We start from the raw sequence: 21,297 nt of genomic DNA on the forward strand, positions 1-21,297 counted from the left end.
ATAAAAAAAAAGGACTTTTTTGTTCACATTCAGCATTTTGTAGGAACTGTTTAGGCACTGTTTTTATTTGTCAATTGGTGTTTTAAGTGGTCGCTTTTCATTCACATTTGCTTTCAGGTTTTATTTTATTGATGCAAATTTCACGTAAATTGGGTGCAGTGTTACCACAATTTAATTCTAAAGACTGAATTTGTCTGCTTCCAGTTCCATGTATAAAGACTCGAACACTCTTCATCTTCCTGCTGAACGATTCTCCCCAGTACGTAGGTTCTCTGATGGAGCTGCCACAATCCAGGCCTTTAAGGCTCACTTGGAAAAGACAGGGAACCAGAACAGCAGCATCAAACAGCTGCAGCAGGTATCATTTCTATTTGTATATTGTCTACGGGCTAACTGATCGTAGCTCAGTTACTGTTATTGCCACACACCGGGGACATTTAATAAAGCAGTTACTTATCAATGAATGTGCAAGTTGCTTGCAGAAATGTTAGCATTAATCTTTTGGGTCTCTTGTGTGAACAGTCCCGACAGTTTTATAGTTGCGTGATAGTGTGGAGAAATAGCGTCTGTCTGGCTCTTTTCTCAGTTGTACCGTGACTACCAGCACAAGTGTAGTCAGGAAATTTAATCTTAGAATTGTCACGGAGTGTAGATGTGCTAAGGAGCACTTTTGAAATGGAAAGTTGTGTTCAAACCATGCATTTTACATAAGAGTAACAACAAATTAGCAACTGCAAACAATAGGACAGTTTTGATAAATGTCCCTATTTTGTTTTAATATCTTTCTAATATAGAGAGCGTACATGAAATGTATCACTTTACTTTCTATAAATTCATTTTGTAAAGCGCTGTGCAAACTGTTGGCTCTATATAAATCCTGTATAATAATAATAATAAATGTATGCCTCTTACTGTACTTATAACACAAGGTTCTAGTTGTCAGTACAATACTGATTTTGTGTCTGCAGAAATGTTTCTGGGTGGTTGCCGGTGTAATACACATTGGGGGTTATTTACTAAAACTGCATGGTGCACAATCTGGTGCAGCTCTGCACAGAAACCAGTCAGCTTTCAAGTTTTATTGTGAAAGCTTAATTGAACCAGCTGAAGTTAGAAGCTGGTTGGTTACTGTGCACAGTTGCACCAGATTCTGAGTATAAGTAAATCCCCCCATTTTGTCTGCGCACATATTAACCGCAATCATAAATGGTCCCACATAGGTTTAAAGGTCAACTGACTGCTTAGCTCATGTTATATAATCACCTGCAGATCAAACCTAAATACTTTCTTAGGTTTATATCATGAGCAGGGCAGGGGGTGGTAACTGATAGTAACCAATCAGATCTTACCTTTTATGGAGTCATGTCAGCTGAGAAGAGGTTTTTGCGCCTAATCTCCTGTACACTGCTTTACTGGATGAACATTCAGTATCTGTATAACTACAGTGTATCCAGAAAGTATTCACTGTGCTTCACTTTTGCCACATTTTGTTATGTTACAGCCTTATTCCAAAATGGATTAAATTTCTTTTTTTTCTCAACATTCTACAAACAATACCCCATAATGACAATGTGAAAAGTTTGATTTGAAACCTTTGCAATTTATTAAAAATAAAAAACGACAAAAACCACAAGTACGTAAGTATTCACAACCTTTGTCATGACACTCAGAATTGATCTCTGGTGCATCTTGTTCCCACTGATCATCCACAACTTGATTGGAGTCCACCTGTGAGAAATTCAGCTGATTAAAAATAAAAATCAAAAAAAAGCACATGTACATAATAATTCACAGCCTTTGCTCAATACTTTGTTGAAGTATCTTTAGCACCAATTACAGCCTCAAGTCGTTTTGAGTATGATGCTACAAGCTTGGCTCACCTATTTTTGGGCAATTTCTCCTATTCTTTGCAGTTCTTCTCAAGCTCCATCAGGTTGGATGGGGAGCTTCGGTGCACATCCATTTTCAGATCTCTCCAGAGATGTTCAATCGGGTTCAGGTCTGGGCTCTAGCTAGGCCCACTCCAGGACATTCACAGAGTTGGCCCGTAGCCACTCCCTTGTTAAGTGGGCTGGGTGTTTAGGGTCGTTGTCCTGTTGAAAGATGAACCGTTGCCCCAGTCTAAGGTACAGAGCGCTCTGGAGCAGGTTTTCATCAAGGATGACTTGCTTCATTCACCTTTCCTTCGATCCTGACTAGTCTCCCAGTTCCTGCCACTGAAAAACATCCCCACAGCATGACACTGCCACCACCATGCTTCACTGTAGGGATGGTATTGGCCAGGTGGTGAGCTGTGCCTTGTTTCCTCCAGACGTGACACTTGGCATTCATGCCGAAGAGTTCAATCTTTGTTTCATCAAACCAGAGAGTTTTGTTTCTCATGGTCTGAGAGTCCCTCAGGTGCCTTTTGGCAAACTCCAGGCGGGCTGCCATTTGCCTTTTACTGAGGAGTGGCTTTCGTCTGGCCACTCTACCATACAGGCCTGATTGGTGGAGTGCTGCAGAGATGGTTGTTCTTCTGCAATGGTCTCCACTTCACAGAGAAACGCTGGAGCTCTTTCCGAGTGACCATCAGGTGCTTGGTTACTTCCCTGGCTAAGGCCCTTCTCCCTTGATCGCTCATTTTGGCAGGGTGACCCGCTCTAGGAAGATTCCATTTACGGATGATAGAGGCCACTATTCTCATTGGGACCTTCAATGCTGTAGAAATGTTTCTGTATCCTTCCCCAGATCTGTGCTGTTATACAATCTTGTCTCGGAGGTCTACGGACAATTCCTTGGACTTCATGGCTTGGTTTGTGCTCTGACATTCACTGTTAACTGTGGGACCTTTATATAGACAGGTTTATGCCTTTCCTAATCATGTCCAATCAGCTGAATTTCCCACAGGTGGACTCCAGGATGATCAGTGGGAACAGGATGCAGCAGAGATCAATTTTGAGTGTCATGGCAAAGGCTGTGAATACTTATGTTTTTTTTTTCATTTTTAATAAATTGCAAACATTTCAAAATGAACTTCTTTCATGTTGTCAGTATGTGGTATTGTTTGTACAATGTTGAGGAAAAAAATGAATTTAATCTATTTTGGAATAAGGCTGTTACATTATAAAATGTGGCAAAAGTTAAGCTCTGCGAATACTTTTTGCATGCACTGTAAGTAGAATAGGTGCTGAACTTTACATGTATACACAGCTCTGTACTAGGTAACATTTAATGATATATAAATGACGTTTCCCCTCCTTTATCCTGTGCAATAGGCAAGGAGGAAACTGCAGGGGAGGGAAGGCATAAAGCACAAAAAACTGATCCGATGGAGTAACTAGGGCATCTATGGCAAAAGCTTCACATATTCCCACCCTATTGCCACCTTACACCACATATGCTTGCTGTTTAATAGTTCTTACAATCACATTGCATATAGATTTTGGCCTATCAAAGGGTATCTGCCATCTCTGTTAAGGTAAGACCAGTAAACCATACAGTAATGCATTGATTTCATTCATTGCTGCCAGACTGCATCTGTGGTGATTCAACTGCCCAACAGGAGGCAGTCCTTAATCCTGTCAGTTACTAGTCCCTCTGACCCTCTAAGAACCATCATTACTAGGGTACTTGCAGACAGCCATAATGAAGACATGGTAGAAGTGTTAACCATTCCATAAATTAATAGTAAATGATGGGTGAAGCATGCTGCATAAAAAATGGGATGTGGCCTAATGATTAATAGGACAAGTACTTTAGCATACTCTCAGTAAAAACTTTCACAGTAAGGGTTTGAATGGTTTGTATTCCTAATGTATGCATCAAAAAGCATGCGTGTGTGATGTGATAATTGGATGATTTTTTTCACAATTATAGGAGTGTGAGCAGCTTCAGAAGATCTATGGTATAACCATGGATGAGAGAACTCTGGAACACACTCAGCAGCAACATGTCATGTATCAGCACGAGCATCAGCAGCATATCCTGCAGCAACAAATCCAGGTGCCAACTATGATAATGATTCGACAGCATTGTCTTGTATCACCTTCTGTTTGCATTCGTATTTACATATTTTATTCCCTGTGTGCACCTTAAGTTCCTGACTTTCACTTTTCTTCACCCTATTTATATGGAGACCAGGGCTGCCCACTCATAGCTTCACATTTGTATTTTTTGCTTCTTATACAATACATACAAAAATTATTCATACACTTGCAGTTTACTACTCAAAAAACAGTGTTTTCTTTAATTGTATATCGTAAGACACAGAGGAGTTCGTGTTCATTGCTACTTGGGTTATCTTTCCACCTTTAACATGAATGGACACTGGCCACAAAATGACAGGGATTGTTAACTTGGCTCCCATAAATTTTGGCCTGTTCCGAATACTCCTGGTGCGACAGAGCCCCCTGATTTATTTGAATAAGTCAGGACAGGAGGGACTCTACCTGGATGGCCTGTAATTCTGCATGTCAGGGCTGGATCCCGCTGAAAGCAATCTTCTAGATACACTGGAAGGGTGCTCTTCAGGCCCAAGGCAGTGATCCCCTGGAGGGGAAGTCGTGTCCCTGAGGGTACTGCAGAGGCATGTCTTTCATAATGAGTCGAGATTGGGCCTATTGGCTCTGCTACATGAAGTGGTGAGTACCTCTATGCTATGTGGAGCTGGCAGAAGTGTTTCCCGCTGTGTTTGTTCAGGCTTGTCCAGCAAGTGCGTGCATGTGTGTGTGATTACGTAATTTCACATTTTCACCATTTTCCTGGTTTTCTTCTGCAGACAGCACGTGATGTCCATAGATTACAAACTGGAGTTTTGCTGCTTTCCCCCTCCAAACTTTATGCAGTCAATGCTGTCTTCAGATTCCTAAATAAAAGTTTACTTTGCTGCTCTGGAAAGACTTACGTTCCAAGGGATCATCACACTTTGACAGAGTAGAGTTCTCATGGCTTCTATTCAAACCTATTCATGGTTCCAAAACCAAAAGAGGAGATCTGACCTATTCTGTACCTCAAGGGTTTCAACAATTTCCTGAGAATACAAAAATTCAGGATGAAGTCCAACCGGTCGGTGGTTGTTTTGCTTCACCACAGGGACTTCCTGGTATCAGTGGATATCAAGATTCTGGAATCGCCTACGGTTTCCACGATTTTCAGTGGAGGATTGCCACTTTGAGTTTGAGGTGTTTCCTGTCCTTTTGGCTCTTATAGTGTTTATAGTGTTTATTAAAATGTTGGCTTCCATTCTGGGGTGGTTGAGATCCCTAGGTATCTCCATTGTGGCCTGTTTCTCAGGGAGAAATTGGCTCAGAAATTGGCTCAGAAGTTGATGTCAAAAGACTGTACAAGTCCCGAAGAGGTTTGTGTGGGTGCTAACTCTTTAGAAATCGGCCTTGGTTCTAACACCGTGTCTGCAGTACTTGCGTTTAGTATACAGCACGTGGAAAGGTTCTGCTTCTGCAGAAAAAAATCCCTCTATGAACCCAGGTGGAGTCCTTGAGCTTGTTCATTTGAAAGTTTCAGTTTAGGCTGCATGGAGATACTAGGGAAGATGGTACCACCTTCATGCCCGGTTTCACTCCAGAGTTTTAGAGCTCAATAACCTGCCAGTATGGGACAAATGTCAGGAGTCCTTGGATATGCTTATACATTTGACTTCCAAGACCAGGTCAGTTCTGGAATATTGGTTATCCACAAAGATGCTGGATACCAGGAAATTCTTCCAGTGAATTGGAAGGTCTTGACGACAGATGCCAGCTTGTCAGGCTGGGAAGGTGTTCTGGGGAACCTCCCAGTTTAGAGATCGTGGTCATCAGAGGAGCAGAAGTTTCCCATCAGCATCTTAGAACTTTGGGTGATTTGGTTGGCTCTCCTACTCTGGTCAGTCTACCTTGAGGGTCTGCTTATGAGGGTGTAGTCTGACAATGCCATGGCTGTGGCATGCATTCAGGAGGGACAAGAAGTCATGTTGCCTCTGATCTTGTCTTGGGCAGAACTTCATAGTTTCTCTCCCTGTCGTCCACGTTCCTGGTGTGGAAAGTTGGTAGGAGGACTTTCTCAACTGTCAGTAGCTGAATGAACGAGAATGTCCAAATTCAATAACAAATTGAAGCTTTTGCCATAGATGCCCTAGTTACTCCATGGGATCATTTTTTTGTGCTCTATGCCTTCCCTCCCCTGCAGCTTCCTCCTTGCCTATTGCACAGGATAAAGATGGAGAGCAGTCTAGTGATTCTGATTGCACCTATTTAGCCAATAAGAGCTTGGAATGCAGACATTGTATATCTTTTAACAGATAAGCCATGTGCTCTTCCAGATCAGCCAGATTTGTTGTTGTAGGGTCCATTCTTTCATCCTGCTTAATGGTTGTTGGTTTTGACTGCATGGCTGTTGAAGTGTAACTCCTGAGGGACTGGAGTTTTTCAGACTCTGTAATCCCTACCCTTCTCAAGGCTAGGAAGTTGACCCACAGGAAGGTCTACCTCCATACATGGAGCTTCTTACACCTGGTCTGAGACTTTTAAGTTTTGTTGCTGACAGGATGTGTTGTGGGGCATATTTTGGTTTCTGTCCAGTCTGGTATGTAGATGTCTGGCTTGTAAGTACCATCAAAAAACAGATCTCAGCTTTGGCTATACTTTTTCACAAACCTATTGCATCTCATTCTTCAGTTACAGCCTTTGTTCAGAGTGTTACGTGGAGTGTGCAACCCCCCTTCCCCTGTGTCTATGATACTCTAACTTGGTCTTTTATTTTTTGCAGACTTCTTCTTTTGAACCTGTCTCAAGAGATTTCCATGTCAATCCTAAAGCACAATTTTGCCTTTTGGGTTGCCATTACCTTGGCTCACAGGGTTTTGGAGTTGGCTGTGCTTTCCTGCGAAGAAGCCCTTTCTTGTTCCTCACCAGCATTTGGTGGTGTTGAGGCCTCAGTCTTCTTTCTTAGCTAAGGTGGTTTCTTCATTCCACCTGAATCAGGTCATTGTGTTGCCATCCTTTTACCCTAATCCTAAGCATCCTATGGGGATGTTTTTGAGTTTATCTGAAGCCTACAGCTTTGTTTCGATAATCTAATTCCCTGTTTGTTCTGCCTGAGGATCTTCGCAAGGGTCAGACTGCTTCTCGATCTTCTATTTTTAGGTGAATTCATGAGCTCATTTCTCAGGCCTATGGTTTCAAGGGCAAGGTTCCTTCTTTCTCGATTAAGGACCATTCCACCAGAAGTGCCAGTACATCCTGAACTTTTCATTATGAAGCTTCTGTTCAGTTGTATGAATGCCGCCTGGTCGCCTTTTCACACATTTACTAAGTTTTACCAGGTAAATGTTCATGCTTCTGCAGGACACCAGTTTTCGACAGAAGGTCTTCAGGCAGCTTTATTTTGCAGTTACACGTTTTCTATTTTTGGGTTGTCAATGTGTTGGCCTTTCTGTTGTTTTGCCCAGACCTCAAGAACATCCCAAATAGTCATGGATATGAACTCCTCGGTACAAGATATACAATTACAAATTAAGGCTTAGCTGAGCTATGAGGTGTTATTCTTGAGCGGTCTTCCAGTCTTTTTTAGTCAGCGTCGGTTCACCTGAAGCTGACAGCTTAACCTAAGTCATCATAAATATGAGGACCTGTGTCCTTTGGTTTTCTCCAAGAAAAAGATTTTACAGGTGAACCAAAAATCCTTTTTTTATTTTTAACCTACTTCATAAGTTAGGAGCCCTGGCAAGCTATATCCACATTGGTTTCATTTGGTTTGGGTAAAGAAAGTGGTTGTACAAAGATGCTGTTCTAGTACAACCAATTCTATTGTATAGAGAGCAGGCATTGAGTACCCCATAAATTTGACAACATTTGAGATGTGACCACATACAGCCAAAAAGATAAGTACACTAGAATAAAGGGGGCTGCCATTAGTGAAATGTCCTTTGAGAATACTGACTTCCATACTTATGTTCTGATTTCCAGTGTTGTATGAGTTGCTGACCTGGAAACAAGTGTAGAGATAAGTAGCTCTGACACTTATTTACTGTATGCTTGTTGCAGGACTGTGACTGAAACATACAGAAGTCAGACACAGTTGGGCATCTAGTATTTTCATAAGGAGCCCTGGAATGGCGTCCCCCAAACTTCTGTTATGACTGTCTCGCTTTAAGTTCTGGGCAACTGAATCTGCTTGTGCATAGCAAGCTTTGCACATCCATATGGACCTATCTCAATAGTACAATCCTGCAATAAGGTCAGAAATAATCAAATCTCTTTTGTATTTCAGGACTGTATCCGTTCTGCACAGCCATCACCTCCTCTTCAGTCGGCAACCATAGTAACAGCCGGGGAGAATCAGCCAGCCCTGCTTACCCACCAGCTTCAGAGGTAATGTCTCCTTCCCCCTAGGTGAACTGAGAACTACAAGAGTTTGTGGGCATGTAACTGTGTGATGTGTATTTGTAAAGTGTTATTTTTAATCACCAAAAAAGTTAGTCTGCCATTAAAAAAAAAGCACTATAAAAATGTATCCTCCAGCCTCAGGATTGTAAGGTGCTATTGTCCTGCTGTAGGGAGTGCAAGGGAGGGAAAAGGATCGCCGACGCTGTGCACAGTACTTGTGTGGTTGTGGCGGTTAGACTTGTAAAAAATGTTTTCTTGCCCAGGCTGCACAACGCAGATTCAGTCTTTAGGGCAAGGTTAAATTTGATTGGTGGCTGAAAGAATGTTGAGAACATATTTACACATCAAACCTCTTGTCTTTGTCATTCTTCTGTGATCTACACACGCAGCAATTTTCTGTCCGTGTCAATCACTTTCAAACAGTTGCAAGTGCAAAAACAATCGAACTGGTCAAGGCAACCTACCACCAACCTATTATATATGTATATCACTATGAAGGGCCAGTGCAAAGATTCATGTCTACTCTGGCGTAGGTAGCATTTTTTTTAAATATTTTTATTTTATTTTTTTTCTTCATTTTTATTGGTATCACATAGGGGACCACTAGCCCCCTATGTGATAGCATATAGATGACAGGTTCTCTTTATGAGACATCGAGGGTCTATTAGACCCTTTCTCCTTTGTACTCCACTATAGCTGATGGAACACTGATCGGTTATCAGCTGTTTCCCCGGGCACTGATCCAGGTGATTGACAGCTCCAGACCAGAAAGTGACATCATAAACGGCACTTCCTAGTCTGTGCACTGGGGGGAGGCTCAGTGGATGGATGTCCGCTGAGCTTCTGCCGCCCTTTACAACGACACCCGCAGTTGGGACAGTGGAGCCCAGTAAACATGGCGGGGGCACGGGGTTAGGGGCATATTTCGGAAGTTGTAGAAGTGATTGGTGGTTGCACATCCGCTTGTATCATTTCCACATTGAAAGCAGACAGTCGGCTTCACTAAAGAGCACACGCTTGTGTCTGGAAGTGTGTTAACACACACGTCTGTAGCATGGTTAAAAACCCGAATCCCAGCAAGTGGCTGGGGATTCAGATTTTACCCCCCTTTCTCCCATCCTGGTGCCATAAGGCAGCTGCCTTATGCTGGCAATGGCCCTGGCCCTGAGCATGGCAGGGATTGTGATTAGATATGTTGATCATTTTTGCAACTAAATGTTGGTTGAAATTCCATTGACATTTATCTCTGTATTACAAGTGATAGATTTATTACATCCCCTCAGTCCTCTAAGTGCAGCCCACCTGGGATAACTTTTCTGGGCTGCATTGAAAGTGATGGACAACTTCTCTAAGGGCTCATGCACATGGTTGCATTGGGGCATATTATATAAATGATGCCAGTATTTTGGCACCATAGAGCCACAAGTGTTGCACACAGCCACATGCACAAATAATTAACATGATATGGCTGCACAGAGGCATATGCAGTTCTGAGCGAGCTTTAAATCAAAATAATTTTCCTTATCTGTATATCACAGGTCATAGGGTTTCTTCAAAATTATGACTACATGGGTTTTACTGCCCCTTACAGGTGAATAGACACTGGTCAAAAAAGGGAAGACTTTCCCGCCCAGGCGAAATCCCTTCACTGCCTCAATTTTGGGCTGGTGTCCAGAAGTCTCTGAAGATTTCTTGCTTTGGGCATTTGCCTATGGGTTTACTGCCTGTTTCTGTACACTTCGTCTGGGGAAAAGGGAAAGGGCTGTATCTAAGTCGGTCATCTATGACTCTGGAGCTAAGAGGGGTGGTACTTGAACCCCACTGCAAAGAAAGATTGGGAATGGACCTTAATATTGTCGGTTGGCACTGGATCCTGAATGCAGCACTGACCAGAGTACTAGTATCCGGTAACGTCGCTGGCATTGTGTTCTACAGGTCCAGGGAGGTGGTCCATGGGGGAAGCCATGTCCCTGAAGGTCCCTTTGTGCCATGCCCAGCATGATGAGTCAGGGCTTAAATATTGTCCTGTGGCTTGGAATGGTGCCCTAATTTGTGGAATCCTCCATTGTGAAGCCTCCATTACTCCTTCCCTACTGCAGGGGCACTTGAGAGGTGTGCTGCTGGTGTAGGGGCGACTGTTTGGCCAGGCTGTGTGGAGAGTGTGCTGCTCTTTTGGATCCCCAATGCACTGATTGCACACAAGGAAACACCATACAAGTCCTCCGCTTGCAAGGACTCTCCTTTCACAAATTTACCAGCACTGGCAGTAGGTTCCCCTACCTAGGTGCATTTGTAAGTAATTAGGGCAGTCTATACTGTGGGTATGCTAATCCACTAGGTGTCTTGCTGCAAGCAGACACTCCTCTATGCCTGGGTTGCCATTCCTGTTCAGAAGTAAGGCCTGGTAATCCTCAACAAACCATGGCAGTACACAGGTTTGAGGGAAGGATGAAGGGGTGAGCTCCCAAATACCTTTCACTGGTGGGGAGAGCTTCCTGCATAGTTTGCCCTGTATTTGTTCCCCTTAGTGTCAGATGAGTCCCAAATCCCTGCCTTTATCTGGTCTTTCCATCATTCTGGGTCTTATTTTTCCAGTTCATTTGTATCCAGGGAGGAAATTGAAGCAGCCATTTCTGACCTACATGACTAGCTCTCAGGAGTTCACTAGGAATGCCTGGTTTACGAACATGGGTGCTCTCTCTTCCTTTCTCCCCTGCTGTGGGCTGATGAAGTATTAGAGGATCATCCTTTAACCATTTCAATACCGTGCAATTTTACACCTTCCTGCCCAGGCCATTTTTCACGTTTCAGCGCTCTCACACTTTGAATGACAATTGCGCGGTCATACAACATTGTACCCAAACTAAAATTTTATCATTTTCTTCACACAACTAGAGCTTTCTTTTGGTGGTATTTAATCACCGCTGGGGTTTTTATTTTTTGCTAAATTAACAAAATTTTTTTGTTAATTTAGCAAAAAATAAATAAATAATTTAATATTTTTTTTAAGATTTTTTTTTTTATATTTTACTATGACCAAAGTAGTACAGTGTTACCATAGTAACATTGTACTACTTTGGGGAAGTGATCAGTATTTTTTTTTTTTTACACAATTTGCTTATAGCAAAGAATTACTTTGCTATAAGCAAGCATTTACCTGAATGAAATCGATTCATTCAGCTTTTTTTTTTTTTTTTTGTGCTTAGCTGTGATTTGGTCACAGCTAATCACATGACATGTGCATGTGATTAGCTGTGACCATTCACAGCTAGGCACTAGTATACAATGGATGGCATGAATGAAGCCATCCATTGTATACAACTGTCATGTGACCTGCTGTGATTGGTCACAGCAGGTCACATGGTACCTGCAACGGGGGCCGGTACTCAGATCTGTCATCGGCCGTGTCCGAGGTACGCGGCCAGTGACAGATCACGCTGCTGCGCCGCTCTGCATTAGCGCAAGCTGCGCATGTGCGGGAGCACGCCAAATGGTGTGCACCCGAAATACAGCAGCACATTTGAAGCCGCCAAACGGCCATTGGCCGGGCGGCTAATGGTTAAACAAGGATGTGAAAGAGATGGAAATTGGAGAGGATTGGGGCTCTTCTCAGGAAGAAGGCTTATTTTGCCTGATATGAGGCTTGAAAGGTTTACCTCGACATTAGGTCTTGGGGCACATTTTGGCTTTTCTCCAACCTGGTCTGGAGGTTTCTTTAGCCTTGAGTACTATCAAAGTTCAGATTGAGCCTCAGCCATCCTCCTCCAGAGACCCGTTATGTCTCTCTCATTGGTAAAGGCTTTTGTGCATGGGATCATGAGAATTGTTCCACTTGTCTGGTCTCAATTGCTGTTGTGGGATCTTAATCTGGTATGGTCTGTTTTACAACATGCTCTATTTATATCTCTTTGCCATTTCTTTTGTGCATGATGACCTCTTTGTTGGCCATTACTTAAGCTTTAAGGGTCTCCGTGCTGGATGCACTCTCCTGTAAGGAACTGTTTCTGGTCTTTTACCAAGATAAGGTAATCTCATCTTTCCACTTGAACCAGGACATTGGGCTAGATTTACTAAAACTGGAGCACTCAGAATCTGGTGCAATTGTGCATGGTAGTCAATCAGCTGCTAATTTCAGCTTGTTCAATTGTGCTTTGACAATAAAACCTGGAAGCTGGTTGGTGTCTGCGCACATAGGTACCAGATTTTGCACCCTCCAGTTTTAGTAATTCTTCCTCATTATCTTACTCTTTTTGCCTTAATTACAAACACCATAAGGAGAAGGTTATGAGCTGAGGGCAGATGGATTCCAGGAAGTAAATACTACATGAATCCTCTGCCCTTACTTAAGATGACCACAGCTATAATTGATAGAGCGGTGTATTTCAAAGCGATTTCTAAGTTAAAGCACTGAGATATGGATGGATGAGTTTGCTTTACTGTAAAGATTAAAATGAATTGACATTTTCAGTTTGTGATCTTCAGATACAGTTTTATTTTCCACTTTAAGGTCTTACTTGGTTTACAGTTAAGGTCCTTTTTACCAGTGTTGTGTACCTTCTGGGTGATTCAGCATGAAACTTCAAAATTGTAAGGCTGATACCTTGTACTTTGTTCACACATCAACAAAGTTTTACCAAGAAGATGATCTTGTAATTGAACACAAGTTTTGGACAGAAGGTGGTTCTGGGGGTGGTTTGGGCTTGTTGCTGTTTTGCCCATACCTACTGTTCAATAATTTAGAAGGTCTCAAATAGTCAGGAATTTAAAGAAATTCTGTATGCTGTAAGGTACGATTATAAGTTTAGGCTTTTTTGGTTTGCCTGTAAAATTTGTTTCTTGAAGTACATCACAGGACACAGTGACTTCCCCTGTTGGTATGGTTCCTCATTGCCTGGGTGGAGAAGCCTCTTTTTTTGGCCAATGTGAATTCACATGTAGGTGGCAGCATAACCCAAGTAGTTAAAAATATAAAGAGACCTTGTGTCCTGTGATGTACTGCAACAAAAGGATTTTACAGGTAAACCACAAATCCTAATTTTAAAAACCTGTTCATACAGTGGGGCAAAAAAGTATTTAGTCAGCCACCAATTGTGCAAGTTCTCCCACTTAAAAAGATAAGAAAGGCCTGTAATTGGCATCATAGGTATATTGTATATTGATGAATTAGCGGCATTAAATTGCTAAGATGAGCCACATTAAGGCAGTTATTTTCTCATATATGTAAATGAGAAATGCTTACAGATGAATTTTAGGCATGGCAGTTTTTATGTACATTACATTGGTCCAAGCTGTGTCATACATATAGGATCCCTGCCCAAGCTAGATATCACTGTAGTGGGCACCCTTACTACAGTGATCTCCAGTAGCTCTGAGGTTCCATGCCAGGAGCTGCCTTGCTGCATTGTGAATAAAGAAGGCCCTTTGCTTGGCACAGCTGCCATTCAAGAAACACTTTGCATGTTCTCAATTATTTCAAAGCATTCTATGATTGGATGAGGTTCACCTCATTCAATTAAAGAACACTTTGCAATCATTGAGAAAAAGGAAAGTGTCCTGAATGTCTCCCATGCTGTGCGAGCAACCTCCTGTGTTTAGTAAGCAGCAGTGCAGCTGCTCAGCACAGGAACCAGATGCTAGTGGCAATTACTGTAGTAGAAGTGCCTACTACAGTGATCTCAGCTTCCCTGGGTATCCCAGAGATCTGGCATTTGCATACTTACATTGGCCAAAGGTAGGAACTGGTATACCTGGAATTCGGTTTTAAAGCCTGTAGGTTCACTTTAATATTATGGGAAATGCACCCACCACTGGAAATGGGTGAAAGGTGTCAGAATCGGATGGCTATATTTTATTACTGCAGCTTTTATTGACAGTATGCATTGTCCGGTACATACCCTGTATGTACTGAGTCCTGAGAGCTGCACAAGCTAGATTACTCGTACACAACTTACAGTAAATGTAACTGAGTCCAAATTGAATGTTCACTGGAACACACCTGTATACAGCTCAGTCTGTTCTACTAATACTTAAGAGAGGCTTTTTGTGTTTTAGTATTTGATATTCTCTTTTCTTTCAGACTGCGAATTCAGCCTTCAAGCCCTCCTCCAAATCCAGCCAGCAACCACCTCTACAGACAGCCAGACAACAGTCCTCCGCCATCCTCCAGTGCCATGCTCCAGACACATGGTATCTTTTCTTATGTGATTAGCATGAAATGATATATTCAGTGGTTGGTTCTAAGTCATTAATGGTTTGTTTCTTTCCCCCCCCTCCAGGAGCCCAACCTTCCACTCAGTATCAGGGGATGCCTTCTCATAGTGGTCTTTACCAGCCCTCTAGCAGTGGCTCCCCTCCACCTAGCATTACACTGCCTCGCATGGGCATTCAGCAGCAGCAGAACCAGCAGCAATCTGCACAACAAGTCACCATCCAGGTGCAAGAGCCATCAGACATGACTGGAGCTTCGCGGGCTATGCCAGTGAATCCTTGTGCCAACCACATGCAGATGCAGCGAGCCTCGATTATGGCTTCTTTGAGCAGCTACACCCACAGACCATTATCTAAGCAGCTGAGTGCTGACAGTGCTGAGGTGCACAGGTAACCGTGGACAGAGGAGGGTGGATTTATGGCAGAAGAAAAAACTGCTGCCTGTAGTATTTGAATTATATTTTCTTGGTTCTCTGGCTGATTAAATCAGAACTCAGATGTTTGCAAAAAGAGAAAACATGGCTTTGTTTTCTATCTTTTAGGTTTGCTTGAAAATCGTTACCTGATACTTATTTAATTTATTGACTGTATAGTGTAGTTTAGTGTATTTTAATGGTGTGGTTTTTACATATTTGTGTGTATGTATAAGACTCAAAAAGGATCGCCCAAGTAGTGTAAAGTTCCATAAAAGAAGTTGAAACATGGGAGACAGTCACATGAAGTAATAAAATCCAGCATGGTCTGATATACAGTACTTTCAGAAGTACCCAGATGGAGTTTCACTGTAAGGGAATCAGACTAAAGGTCCCCAGTGACTGACCACACTGTAACAGAAATGGTTTTGGGAGTGGGCCCTTCTCTTGGTGGTGTTTGAAGATATGTTTTCGGTGGGGGCACCAAATGAAGATCCCAGCTTTCCGATTCAACAAATGGACAAGTTTGTGTCCTGCACCAGAGATATTTTGGCTATTGCAGTGGGTGCACTGGTGACTCTTTTGGATCAGTTTTCTCTGATTTATGCCTTTCTTCCACTTCATCTTCTTCCTCACCTGTTACCCAGGATAAAGCTGGAGGATGTTTTGGTGATGCTGATCATCCTGGCCTAGCCAAGAAAAACATAGTATGCAATCATTGTAGACCACTTAGCAACCGAGCTGTGGACTCTTCCAGAATGGCTGGACTGCTTCCACATTTTCGATCCTGCTTTGCAGTCTCTGGCTTTGACAGCGTGGCCATTGAAGCCCAGGTCCTGTTCTCCCTGAAGGACCTCATAAGGGTCAGATTGATTCTAAATCTGCTATTTCCAGGTTGATTCATCAGTTTATTTCTTAGGCCTATGAGATCAAGTGCAAGGTACCTGCTTTCCTGGCGAAGAAACTAAGATTTTTGGTTTACCTGTAAAATCTTTTTTTAGAGTACATCACAGGACACAGAGATCCCTGCCTTCTGGCTTGTGTCCCTCGTTGTTTGCTTAAAAAAAAATCAACACTTAAGCCAGCCAAATACGGTTGAAATCATGTATTGGCAGGCTGAATGAATTCAAGTTGATCGATCCATCAACCTGGGTACAACCAGCCGGCTGGATTTTACATGCGATTATAACAGCCGCTAGCAATAATCACTGTGCTCTCCCAGCAAGGGATGGCTTTCCCCGCCAGGAGAACAGATTGGATTCCCCCATCCACACTGACTGCAACCAATGTTTGCAGGAAAGAAATTCGCTCCGTCTATGGCCTGCTTTAGCTAAGCTGGGAGGGGTTATGCCTGGGTGGGATTCCTGCCTTGTTTATTTCTGTAGTTCATGCAGTAATGACTATTAACTCCTCTGTGTCCTGTGATGTACTCCAAGAAAACTGTTTTAAAGGTAAGCCAAAAATCCTAAATTTTATTTGTATACATTTTAAATACATGTAAAGCCACACTACTGCATCTATGCCAAATTCTGTCTCTAAACTATCTGAGCTTCCAGCTTGGGAGAATAATTGGGGCGGGGGGATAAATATATATATATTTTTATTTTATTTGGAGCAGGTATGCCTTGGTGCAAATCTATTGTCCCTAACGGCCCAGCAACATGCCAGAAGCCCAAACTCACTGAAGGCAGCCCCAGTGTGTGTCTGTTCGAATTCAGCAAAGCAAAAATGGCAGTTGCTCAGATCCCTTTTAAAACTAGTAAAAAGAACAGTGTCTGAAGTGTTCTTTTTTTTAAATTTTTTTTATGGTCAACATGAAAAAACATTTAGCATATATTACGCAATATGTTATGTTGAGGCAAATGTTGTTAAAATGTGTATTCTTTGGGGTATAGTAAAATAATTCTTCAGCTTTGCATGCATTAACATCTGTTAAGAGCAACAAGCACATCAAAGGAAGTAGAGCAAAAATAGTTAATATAATTAATGATATTATGCAGAACTGGTATAGCCATAATTATTTGTTCTTCTTTTTTAGTCTGAATGTGGGTCGTTACTCTCCTTCAACAAATTATGACCAGACTCACCTGCACCCTCATGTGTTTTCTGATCAGCAACGGGCTCCCCCCACAAGCTACACTACACAAGGAAGCGGGGGGTACACCCCATCTGGTAGCACTGGTTATCATCAGGCCTTGAAAGTTCCTCAACTAGAACAGTACCCTTCATTCCCACAAACCCCCCAACAGAACTACACTGCATCTGCTCTGCAGCAGGCCTTGCTCTCACCCACACCTAGCACGTATACAAGGCACCACCAGCAACTTCCGCACATGCTTCAGGGTCTGTTGTCCCCACGGCACTCTCTGACTGGCCATGCAGATGCACGCCTGCCTCCTGCTGATTTTATGCAGCTTATTAAACAACACCAGCAACAACAACAGGAGTTGAATGAACTGTTCAACCAGCACCTGAGTCAAGGAGACACAGGCAACCTTTCCTTCCAGAGTCCCCCTGAAACTTATCACAATCTTCTTCAGATCCGAGCACAAGAATGTATGCATCAAGCAACGCCTACTCCTCCACCGCCCCGATTCCACCCATCTATACTACATTCAGAGAGCATGGAGGAGGACTGTACTGGAGAAGGACATAGGATGGGTGAAGGGGAGACTGTCAGAGGATTAAGCAAACCCCATCAAGAGACTGGGCATGGGGATTCAGAAACTCTTCTAGGGACACTGGCGCTTAGAGAGCATGAATTGGGGACGCAACAGTATCAGCCACAGAATTCGTACAGTGGGACCAAGATGACCAGTAGAGGTAATTGGAAAGGGATAAATAGCACCAACTGCCTGCTAACTGGTTATTTTATAGTAGATGTAAATCCTGATTGGATGATGTTTAATTCACTACAGTTATTAGGTGTCATACATACGGGACGTACTATAGTGTCCGCCTGTGCGAAGGCTGTGTTTACATGCGTGGGAATGCGCAGGTGTTCTGTGCATCCCTGTTCAGGCAGTCTCAATTGGGTCAGAGCAGCTTCACGGACACGGCCACTACTTGCAATTTAACATTGGTGCGATTGTCCCCGAACTCACACTGTCTGCATTTGGGCCCATGCACCCTCACAGATATCAGGCGCTGTGTCCCAATTGACATTGATGGGCCTGCCTGTACGGGGATGCATTGAACACCTGTGCAGGTAAATACAGTCTTTGCACAGGTGTACATTATAGTACTCCCCATGTGAACAAGACCTAAAAAGTAAACCATTACCATTTTTAAAAATAAAATACTTTTCAGTAGGCATGCACCGATACCATTTTTTAATTTTTTTTTTTAAGCACCATGTATGAGTACCAATCCTTTTTTTATGGTACTCGCCAATGCCAGTTACCGATACCTATTGCCTTGGAAAGGTAAGTGGAAAAGAAGCTGTGGGTAAGGGGTGGGTAAATCTGGCTATGGTTGGGAAAAGGTGGGGGGGGGATTGGGGTATGGTAGTTGGAATGAGTGTTTGAGGGATGGGATGGGTGGACAAGGCTGGAATCCTAATGCCATATGGAAAAAACCAAGGGAAAGACCTCAAAGAAAGTAGTGATCACAAATGGTAACATATTAAAATTAGTGACCGGGCATTCACCAGCTGACAGTGAGTCTGCATCCCTTAAGAGCGCTGCATAGCTCAGGTTTTTCTTTCCCTTTGACAGTTTTATTAGCCAACTTGTCACACACATGGGAAATATGTTTGTATAGAGCCAAAGGAACTTATGGTGTCCTGATATATTACCGGGAAAGATCCTTGACGAAAGGAATGCACAGCTCATACATAATTACCCCCACTGCGGTTACAGTGACTTGATGGGCTGTCAGGACTGGAGAGCTGAAGAAACATAAGGGGTTGGGTGGAGTATGTGGGAGACAGCGGGCAGCTGTGACAGATGGAGAAGGGAATGACAAGCCTGCCAGATTTAGTTAGCAGTGGTGGATGACCGAGCTGGAGAAGGTAGCTTTTGTGGGAGGGATTCTGAGTGGGTGAGTGACAGTGTTTGACAGTTGTGATAGGGCTTGTTGTTTGCAGGATGAGGGAGAGGGATGAGTCAGCGGTTGTTAAGGACACGGCAGCCTCGCTCCCTTACAACAGATAATTGACAGCATTCTTTTGTTTACATTTCAGCTGTCAGCGGTTAAATCCTGTTGACGGCTGAAAGAACCAGACTTTGGAGGTATCTGTATTTAGTATCAGTGCCTTTGTACAAGTACCGATACTCGTGCAAATGCTTCGTGTCGGCACTGATAATGGTATTGGTCCAACCCTACTTTTCACACTTCTTTCATCTTTTGTTTTAGTGCTGTAGGATTCCTGCAGCTTCATCAGCCCTGAACATCACTGATAACTGTACAGCATTTTCAGGGTGGGATTCCTGATGGGAATAAGAGGACCATGTCTGTGCTAGAATAAGAGGACCATTGTTGTGCTAGAAAGTCCAAGAGCATCCCATGTGCAGCTTTTGTGCAGAATAATGCAAGTTGTCTGCAAGTATTTTTTTGGTAACATGCATTCATCTTGCCATCAATTTTCACAAGATTCCCCTTGCCTTTAGAGCTGTCACACCCCCAAAACATCAGTGAGCCACCACCATGCTTCACAGTGGGGATGGTATTCTTCTTGCTATAGGCCTTGGTGACCCCTCTCTAAACACAGTGCTTATGTTTGTGACCATTTAGCTCTATTTTGGTCTCTTCACACCAGATTGCAGTGTACCTGAAGCTGTGAGGCATGTGAAGGTGTTGTCAGGGATATTATAACTGGGCTTTTGTGTGGCATTGGAGCAGTAAAGGCTTATTTCTGGCAACTTGACCATGCAGCTCGTTTTTTTTTTTTCATTTTGTTCAAGTGTTGTCACATTGTGCTCCTTGAAACAACCACACAGTTGTTTTCGAGAGCCGCCTGTATTTCTCCTGAGGCTACCTGTGGGTTTTTCTTTGTATCCCAAGCAGTTACTCTGGCAGTTGTGGCTGCAATCTTTCTTGACCTACCGTACCTTGGCTTGGTATCAAGAGATACCTGAATTTTCCACTTCTTAATAAGTGATTGAACAATACTGACTGTCACATTCAAGGCTTTAGGATATCTTTTTTTTATATCCTTTTCTATCTTTATAAAGTTCCCTTACCTTGTTACGCAGGTCTTATGACAGTTTTTTTCTGCTCCCCATGGCTCAGTATGTAGCCTGCTCAGTGCATCTACATGAGAGCTAACAAACTCATTGACTGTTTATACACAGACACTAACTGCAATTTAAAAAGCCACAGATGGGGAAATTAACCTTTAATTGCCATTTTAACCTGTGTGTGTCACCTTGTGTGTCTGAACCAAGGCCAAACATTCCAGGGTATGTAAACTTTTTTGATCAGGCCCAGCTAAATGCAAACTTTACTCATCCTATAATACGTAAAATACTTGCAAGTTAAAGCAGACTTGTCTTTCTAGGGTTAGACAGATTAAAGAAGAAGTAAAGCCAAACCTTTTTTGGCTCTACTTCTATGGATTACAGGAGTGCAGTTCTTTCTGCACTCCCGTGATCTGTTTTCAACCAACAGCAGGCTGAAACCCACTGTTGGCTGACGTCACAGAGCCAGTCCAGGCTCTGAAAAGATCCCAACCATATGGTGGGGATCCACCCAGAACCCTGGACCATCACCTGGCTCAACCTCCTAGTAATCCGCCGAGAGCCTGAACCAGCCCCTCCTGCCCCCTCCACTGCCCAGCAGAGAGCTTGAGGCTGACATTCCTGGCTTTCTGCTCAGAGCAGAGGGGGAGAACTGAGCAAGCAGCAGTGTCTAATCACTCAGTTCTCACTACAGAGCTGACGGGGGACAGATGCAACATCCACCTAGGTTAGTGTATTTTTTTTTTTTTCTTAAAAGCCATACTTCTCTTTCAATCTTCCATCACTGTCATTACCAGAACTGAGCAAGCAGCGGTCTCTAATCGCTCAGTTCTCACTACAGAGCTGATGAGGAACAGATGCAACATTGGATCAAAGCTGCATCCATCTAGGTTATTCTATTGTTTGTTTTTTTAAAAGCCATAATTCTCTTTTAATGTTCCATCACTGTCATTACCATTTTCTCCGTCACTTCTTCAGATCTGTGTCTTCTTAATTTGGTAATTAGGAGGCCACTGATCATGATGCAGCTCCTATGTGAACATGCTGGAATTGTATTATCCTGGCACTCTTACAGATATCAGGAATGGGTTGAGTATGTACTTTGCAATGGGCATGTACCTACCTGTTGTTTATTTA

General features: G+C 42.9%; 1 protein-coding gene across 2 annotated transcripts in view; it reads left to right on the forward strand.

Moving 5' to 3' along the window:
- The window catches only part of SIK3 (SIK family kinase 3), a 229,702-nt gene that overhangs the window by 186,288 nt on the left and 22,117 nt on the right, over nucleotides 1-21,297 (forward strand). For both annotated transcript variants that reach the window (XM_089670146.1, XM_089670147.1), the window contains exons 16-21: nucleotides 205-358; nucleotides 3,859-3,984; nucleotides 8,245-8,345; nucleotides 14,437-14,546; nucleotides 14,636-14,957; nucleotides 17,019-17,803. In XM_089670146.1, the coding sequence (XP_089526272.1) occupies nucleotides 205-358; nucleotides 3,859-3,984; nucleotides 8,245-8,345; nucleotides 14,437-14,546; nucleotides 14,636-14,957; nucleotides 17,019-17,803 (1,598 nt within the window). The remainder of the gene's footprint in view (nucleotides 1-204; nucleotides 359-3,858; nucleotides 3,985-8,244; nucleotides 8,346-14,436; nucleotides 14,547-14,635; nucleotides 14,958-17,018; nucleotides 17,804-21,297) is intronic.

The sequence above is a fragment of the Staurois parvus genome, unplaced genomic scaffold (genome assembly GCF_062004578.1).
Source record: "Staurois parvus isolate SC_StPar_1 unplaced genomic scaffold, SC_StPar_1.0 ptg000087l, whole genome shotgun sequence".
Lineage (NCBI taxonomy): Eukaryota > Metazoa > Chordata > Amphibia > Anura > Ranidae > Staurois > Staurois parvus.